This window comes from Lolium rigidum, chromosome 1, assembly GCF_022539505.1.
Source record: "Lolium rigidum isolate FL_2022 chromosome 1, APGP_CSIRO_Lrig_0.1, whole genome shotgun sequence".
Lineage (NCBI taxonomy): Eukaryota > Viridiplantae > Streptophyta > Magnoliopsida > Poales > Poaceae > Lolium > Lolium rigidum.
Window position 1 is genome coordinate 335,974,448 of NC_061508.1, and position 8,622 is coordinate 335,983,069.

The 8,622-nt window shown below is 45.1% G+C and overlaps 1 protein-coding gene across 1 annotated transcript; it reads left to right on the forward strand.

Annotated features, from left to right (window-relative positions):
• Nucleotides 1–2,175: 2,175 nt before the first annotated feature.
• Nucleotides 2,176–6,568, forward strand: LOC124684428. The gene is made up of 7 exons (XM_047218744.1): nt 2,176–2,532; nt 3,092–3,232; nt 3,328–3,693; nt 3,875–4,117; nt 5,531–5,623; nt 5,734–5,934; nt 6,036–6,568. The coding sequence occupies exons 1-7, from the start codon at nt 2,176–2,178 to the stop codon at nt 6,246–6,248; spliced, it is 1,614 nt and encodes a 537-aa protein (XP_047074700.1). The 3' UTR covers nt 6,249–6,568.
• The last annotated feature ends 2,054 nt before the right edge of the window (nt 6,569–8,622 follow it).

Below are 8,622 nucleotides of genomic sequence, written 5' to 3' on the forward strand. Positions count from 1 at the left end.
CAACCATTGTCTTCCGTAGATCGGCTTATCTTGTCTAATGCACTGCTTGGACAATCTCCCTATCTTTGCGATGGGCCTCTTCACCGTTGCATGACGAGATTCATGCCAAATTTGATTCCCTCCGCTCCAAGTTCTTTGGGGAAGGTTCTGGAAAGAAGCGCAAGTACCACCTAGTCAATTGGCCGTTGATTTGCAGGCCTAAATCCTTGGGGGGCTTGGGTCCGCTGAACACAAAACGAATGAACATCGCCCTCCTTCTCAAGTGGGTTTGGAGGCTATTCCAAGACAAGGACACGATCTGGGCCAAAATTATTCGTGCCAAATACCGCGACACCGATAATCTGTTTGCGGGCCCGGGTCAAGGCGGCTCACATGTCTGGAAAACCCACCATATGGTCAAACACTATTTTAGCCTGGGGACCAAATTTGTGGTTCACAATGGTTCTCACACGCTTTTTTGGTTGGACCAGTGGATTGGGGCTACCCCTTAAAAGATATATTACCCCTTCTCTTTGCGATTTGTGACGATCCTACTACGTTTGTCGCTCATGTGAGGCAGAGAGATGAGGTGGTTGTTCGTTTTCAGCGTTCATTGGACTAGGAGGGTTTGGACCAGTGGCGCGTGTTGAGGTCTCTTGTTGCCAAGGTTGAACTCGAGCAGGGTCAGGACTAGGTTCTTTGGCACCTAAACAATAACGGTTGCTTCTCTGTGAAATCTATGTATGCCAAATTGTTGCAAGGGCGACTGTTGCCTACTTCCGTGATCTTTGGGGAGCCGCTTAAAATCAATATCTTCTCCTCGCAGCTGGTTCTGGACAAGCTCCCTTCGAGCTTGCAAATTGAGATTCGCCAGGGGCCGTCTAATGGCTCATGCGCCCTGTGTGGCACCCTGGAAGACGCCGCTCATATTTTCTTTGGTTGCTCCCTGGCTAAATTTGCTTGGAGTGTGCTGCGTCAGTTATCGGGTTACAATTGGCGCCCTGCGAATTTTGCTCAGTTTCACCATATTCTTTCTAGCATGGTGGGTTCCCCCCACACATTACGTTGGCTGCGTTTTCTTGCACAATCGTGAGCGCTATGGCATAGTTGTAATAAGTTAACCATAGAAAAGAAAGTTATTTCTCATCCTGCTGACGTTATCTTAAAATCATGATTTTCTTGCAGCTATGGGGTAGCAACTTGAACACAAGGAAGCGGAAGGGTATTTGTTAGATGCTCAATGAACTAAACGAGATCTACACTTCCATGAGAACGTTCCTCTGAAGCCCTGCCCCCTCGTGTCCTTGTTATCCTGCGCAGTCCCTACCGCTGGGTGCACGTTGTTGTCTTCTAGCGGGCCTTTAGTTTTGGCTTTCATTTTGTTTTAGGCTACAAGTTTTCTTTGGCTAAACTGTATGCCGCATCACTTGTAATATCGTACTATCGTTAAATCTCTCCAGGCTTTATTAATTTAAAGTAGGATATTCCTATGCCTTTTATCTAAAAAGATAAAAAAGTTTTAAAAAAACAAACGCTTTGGTATCTCTTGATATTAATATATTTCATTTATCGAAAAAAAGAACAAACCGTCATGAATGATTGTGTCCGTGCATAGGTGAATCGCTTCAAGCATTCAAGCTTTCGACTCATGTGAGATGGAAAAAGGTTTTGCCTCCATCTAAAAAAACCACACGCCATGTGCATAGGTGAATCGTTTCAAGCATTCAAGCCTTCGACGACTCATCCAGTCATCCGCCCTCATCTTCTACCATTCACCACCACCAACCAAAGGACCCTGCCTTTTTCACGCGCGCCCCGCTAGACCTTCTTGCCGGATCCGCGGGCGTGCCTTGGCTGGGTTCTCTGCCCCGCCGGCGCCGCTGCCCGGATGTTGGATCGTCCCCCGTGCCGTCCAGAATTCCGTGCACCCAGTATGACTTTGGCGGGACATGGCCGCGTGCTCACACGCTGGCGGCGGTGGAAAGAAAAAGACAGTGAAGCGCGCGCGACCTCCCGGCCTCGAACTCACGAGGTACAAAGCTAAGCAAGCCAACAAACCACTGAGACGAAAACTCGGCAGAGAGGCACCAAATGGCCTGACGGACACGGAGCTCTAGTCACGGGCGGGCGGGAGCAGAGATAAGTACGTTGTGCGCTTGGCTAGCACGGCCACCGTGCTGGCAGGCAGGGCGCGCGATGGCGGCATCAGTGCCCGGGCCGCGGCGTCGACGCCTCGTCGCGCCTATCCTCGTCGCCCTTCTCCACGTCTTGGCGGCTCTTGCTCCGCCGCGATGCGCAGCCGCTGGGTTGGGGCTGTCGCGGTTCCAGGCCTGGGACCTTCTGCCGCGGCGGCTGGCGTGGTCGCTCATGGGCGACACCATACACAGCGCCGTCGACCTCCTCCCCACCTTCGTCGCCTTCGCCGCGCCCGGCGGCCCCGCTGCGGCCTGGCGCGGCGCGTGCTTCACGGACAACGAGGCCGTCATCACCCTCACGCCCGGGCCTGGCGGACGCAACGGCACGGCCACCGCCGGCGCCGTCCTACACCTCAAGGTCCCCCCCTTACATTGCCCTCAATATCTTGAGCATTTCACAGTGCCTTTTGCCTAGCTTCATTTCACCATACATGCACTCGGCTTCTCAATTTCTCATAGGATTTCCAGTATTTAGTTCTCATTGGTAACAAGATTAGTAGTAGCTACTAGGAAACTGTGTCTATCTGAACGTGGTCCAAACGACGTAGGGCAAGGTTAGCACAGAATATTGTTTGGATAACTAAAGTAATGCAATAAGAAGACAAAAAGAACTCACATGTTCAGAAATGCTAATGTAGTGCCCACAGAGTTATCATTTGTTAGCGGCAAGTTGCAATCAATAACAAACCCCAAACTAGTATATTCATCGAATCTGTCATGTAATGGCCAATGTATAGGCATGATCCTTATGTTTTTTGTTTTCACTTGCGCTGGCCAGCTCTGGGCATCAGCACTTTCCATATTTTCTATATCTTGTGCTCGTGGTATTACTGGATGTAGTAGAAAAAGATGTATTTCTGTACTGAATCAAAGCCCCTTGTAACGAAATGTCTGTCTTGTGGGGTTAATATATACAGACTGCTGCAGCTCAGAGCTGGACATGCATGGATCTGTATGTATTTGCAACGCCATACAGGATAGGATGGGATTACTACACTACGGCGCATCAACACACCTTCGAGATCAAATCGTGGGAAGATGCGGGAGAAATGGAATATGTACGTTCCTCTATGTAGGTTGTTTTCCATTCCCTTCCTCTTACACTCTTCCTTATACTGTCTCTACTAATCAACATCTGTGCATCTGTGATCAGGTAAAGCAGCATGGAATCGCCATTTTTCTCATGCCGTCTGGACTGCTTGGAACATTGTTATCCCTGGTCGATGTCATACCTCTGTTTTCCAATACTGTCTGGGGACAGAACGCCAACTTGGCCTTTCTTCAGAAGCGCATGGGAGCTTCATTTGAGAAGCGTTCTCAGCCTTGGTCTGCTAACATAAGGAAAGAGGATGTGCACTCTGGTGATTTCCTCGCTCTTTCCAAGATTCGAGGACGGTGGGGTGGGTTTCAGACATTAGAGAAATGGGTGACTGGTGCATTTGCTGGGCATACCGCGGTTTGCTTGAAAGATGAGAACGGCACTCTCTGGATTGCAGAGTCAGGCTATGAAAACAAAAAGGTACACACAAATCTCTTGTAAAGAAAAATAAAGAAAATGAAGAGGTTGAGTTGGTTAAATATTACCCCCAAAAAAAAGAGTTGGTTATATATTGCAGCAAATATTTGATGGCGTTGTCATGTTTTCCATTTTACATACTGATACCTGTTTTTTCTTGGGCAATGCATGCTACTAATAATAGGGTGAGGAAATCATTGCTGTAGTTCCATGGGATGAATGGTGGGGAATGGCCCTTAAAGATGACTCAAATCCTCAGGTTGCATTGTTGCCGTTACACCCTGATGTGCGGGCCAAGTTCAATGAAAGTGCTGCATGGGAATTTGCTCGAGGCATGTACGGAAAACCATATGGCTATCATAATATGATATTCAGTTGGATTGATACAATGTCGGAAAATTACCCACCACCTCTTGATGCTAACCTGGTATACCTCCATTGCCCTTCAATCCTTTGTACAACTGTATTACTGTTTCAGTCTCTTACTTGAATGCTTTTGCTTCGTCTTGGAGCTTTATGAAGTTATCTATGGTCATGTTGGATATTTACGATAAGTGGGTCTCTAACATGTTTTACTTACTGCGGTGAAATACAATAGGAATCATCTCATGCATTCTACCTAAACATCAACAAAATCGGTACCGAACATACAAAATTTACGGGTGTAACCGTGTACGTGGCTTTTGCTATATAGATATTCATGATTCATGCACATTGAAGACATAAAAGAGCTAGATTATTTTCTTAACAGACAAAGATTTACTATATGCCTATACGATCTCAAAAAACTGTAGGTGGATTTACTATTAGTGTCATTCTATTATGCATAACAGGCGACTGAATAAACATGGATAAATGCCGTAAACTTTTGGATAAGTATCTAGTACTAAAACCCATAGTATTGCACTGTTGTTTTGTAAACAAAACATGCAGTAAGATGCACTCATACAGGTCCTCCTAAACTTGTTAAGGCCAACTTATATAATCTTTCCTATATATATTTGTAAAGATTTGAGTTGGTGCTCGTCCTTTCACTCCTTTTCTAGCCTTTTGTCGTGTCAACCCTTACTAGTGAAACCATATAGACCTATGAATATGAGCATAGCATCAAGCTGCCGTCTTCTCTTCTGTCCCCGGTAAAACAAAACATCAAAGTGAATCAATTTGATGTACAAATTCAGTGAACTATGTTTTCTATCGTTTGTTAGTTCTGTAGCATAGCTCAGGTGTCTTACTTGTAATTCGAAATAAATGATTATTAGAGGATAGTTTCTTTATATAGAACACTTTATTTAGTATAGTAAGCTTATTGTCTTGTTGCATATTTCCTCCATCAAGAAATAAGACGGTGTTGGAGCACTGTTCCCTTCTTGGAGGCGTCGTTTTTTGGAGAGTCTGCAATTCAGGTGTTGTCATGGTGGTGGATGTATTGCTGTTGTTAGGTCCGTGATATTGTAGCGGGACTTTTGTTTTTTAGTTTTCTTTTCCTTTTTTTTGCTGTGTGCATCCGTAGTGCCATTAGGGTGGTGCGTTGTTGCAGAGGCTGGGTGTAATTGGTATCTCTCGATATTAATATATTCCCTTTATCGAAAAAATGCGCTTCCCAAAATTTATCTTAGACCGAGGTTTTCTTTAAAAACATGTTGATAAATGATACAAAATTGGTATGATAGATTTATATAAAAATACATTTTCCATTGATAGTTATTCGTATCAGATAATCCACATATAGTTATACTAACTGTTGGTAATGGCTGCTCTGTCAATGTGGGCCAGATTACAATCCACATAGTATTTGATATCGTTGGAGTAGTTCAGTTCATCTTTGCTCTGTTTCTAGGTAATGGCTGCTATGTCAATGTGGAGCCGATTGCAACCACGCTATGCTTCTAACATGTGGAATGAAGCCCTTAATAAACGACTTGGGACTGAGGTTTGTATAGCAATCTTGCAAATATGCCTAATGTGAAATCGCACATTAATGAAATGTTCAGTTAAGTGCTAAATAGTAATATGACCTGCTGGCTGCTCCGTACCATGTAGCAACTAGATCTTCACGGGATCATCACGGAGACGGAGAAACGGGGCATGTCATTCAACCAGCTGCTCACCATACCAGAGCAAGACGAGTGGGAATACAGCGATGGCAAGTCGACAACCTGTGTCGCCTTCATCCTCTCCATGTACAAGGCGGCTGGTGTGTTCGCTCCCTTCACGGAGTCGATCCAGGTCACGGAATTCACTGTAAGTTGTGCTTCAAACTTGCTTACCATCACTCCAGCAGGCAGCAGCGGACTTGGTCGACTGACAGACTGCCCCTCTTCTTCGGCCTGTTGCAACTTTAGATTCGGGACGCATACATGCTGAGGATGTTTGAGGACAACCGGACGAGGCTGCCACGGTGGTGCAACGGCGACGCGGACGGGCTCCCCTTTTGCCAGATCCTCGGGGAGTACAAGATGGAGCTCCCGGAGTACAACACCATCGAGCCCTATGCCAACATGAACGAAAACTGTCCATCCTCACCGCCTACATACAACAGGCCGATGCGATGTTGATTAATCCTTAGTCGACCGCCTGATGCTTTGATATGGAGCATGCATTACGTGAATAGATCACTTACCTTTTTCTGTTGTAGCCACAGACGCGAAGTGTACCCAAAACATCATGTGAATAATCAACTCGCAAAAATTGAATGTGAAAAGGCTGACTGAAGCCTACCTTTTGCAGTTTTTTGTCGCTGGGAAAATCCCTTGCGTATGGAGCCTTGTGTTTCGTTTTTTCTTTCCAGTTGTTCCCAGCTGTATAGCTAAACTCTGTATATCTTGTACCCTTTTACTCAATCAATGAAAAACAGGCCAGTCCGCCTTTTCATCAATTTTTTTTGGGTACTCCTAGCTTTATCATGCCAGTGCTTCATCATTCCAACCGTCATTGTGGCGGAAAATGGAAGGTGAGCAAGTATTATCTCTGCGAGAATATGGATGAGTTCAAGGTGAGCAACCATTTCATCGATAAACTCTCCGATAACCCAATATTTAAGTGCAAGGTGGATAAGAAATCCACGATGAAAAAAGTCAATACTAATTTGGTAATAGGGTTTAGGCTAGAGGGTCCAGAATTTCTCGAATTACATTTATTTACATGTAGGTCATGTGCGAATCCTAATTTAGCATCGCTATATTACACTTTTTTTTGATATATTATACATTCTCCCACGATTATTTTGACATAATATATATTTTTTCCAACATCGTATGCAAAAGTTAATGCCATTTTACCTTTTTCTAAACTTTTTTGCAAATAAAATAGAAATTCAAAATTGTTAATTTCCCGTAATAGTAGGTTGGGTAACATACAGAAATCTCAAAAGATTTTATTTTTTAAATTTTCTATCATTTTATTTTATATTTTACAAAGCTAAAAAAAGGCGATCTCGGGGGTGGTGGTGGTGGGATGCGTGGGGAGCAAAAAAAACCTTTTACACCACCCGTTCGTGCCACTAACCGGTGCTAAAGTCATGTCCGCTTGAACCGGTGTTAATGCACGCTTTAGTCTGAATTAGTAGCACAACCGGCGCTAAAGCTTCAGGCAGCTCCAAACATAAGCCATGTTTTCTACTAGTGTAGCTCCTCGAGCGTTTGCCTCATCACAAGCCAAATTGACTATCTTCTCGGGCGTGTTTGGTATGTCACATGCTCTTTAGCTAGTCCTGTTGGGAACTAAATACGGATGTTTGGATGGCTGGAGGGGGTCTACGTTGTGGCCCGCACAGGTCTCAAAGCACTCTGGACAGGCTGAATCAGTCGTTTTTCTAAGGGCAGGCTAGGGCACGACGAAAATCAATAACGCCGTGCGCGCGGAGCTCTAGCGCGAGATGGAGAGAGAAGGCGAAATCTGGGCAGCGTCGCGCGGCAAAGTTGGGGGTCACATCCCTCTTTCAGTTAATCCCTCCATTAGCCCCCAACAGAATTCCTCTTTTCCCTCTTCCTACACGGATGGCGGCGGAGGCGATCGAGATCTGTACTGCCGCACCGTACCCTTGGAAGATCTCGTCTTCTTGGCCTCCGGTAGCATACCCAGCGTACGCAGCAAAGGAAGAAGTTGGTCTCGTTCTTCTCCGACACCAGCTCCTCTCTATCGTACAACATTGGGGGGGGGGGGGAGAGGAAGAGACAATCTTCCTCTGTACTCTGTGGCCTAGCGGTAGATCCATTTACCTATAACTCTATAGCATCGATTTGGTCGGTCCTAATCGTAGATCGATTTGAGTAGGATGACCATATTGAGCTTCTGCATCACGTTTTAGTACTTACCGATGTCATTCAGGCCTGGATCCTGATATTGCACAAGAGAGCTGTCAGGTGTGATGCCTTTCCTCCTGTTACCTATGGTCCATTATCACGAGACCAAGAGAGGAGATCTAGATCTACATTTTCATCAATCAATATCCTCTCTAAGTGAGGGGAACATAGTAGATCTAAATCTTGGAGTTTTTTGTGGATTTCCTTTTTGTTATTCCTCTCTTATTCCTCCAATAACTTTTTTTTAGCTTTGGTGCAACCGAGAGTGAAGGATTGAGCATCTTAGTGGTGTACTCGCCTCTCATTCCCCCAATAGCTTTTTTTAGCTCAACCGAGAGTGGAGGATTTGAGCATCTTAGTGGTGTACTCACCATTGCTTTTTTTATTACTCTTGGATTCTTGGAATCCTATACGGCTTTATAACTCAGTTGTGTTCTTGGGGTCTTCAATTAAGTTGTGGAGATTCCTCAAGTGTGAGGCCTTTGTTGCAATTTATTGGGAGCCTGCAATTAAATTGTGGAGATTGCCCCAAGATTTGTGCAGGTTTGTGACCACCCTTAAGGTTCCTTAGTGGATCAACTTCCGTTTTGGTGAGAAGGCTCAAGTAGAATACAGAGAATACTTCGTG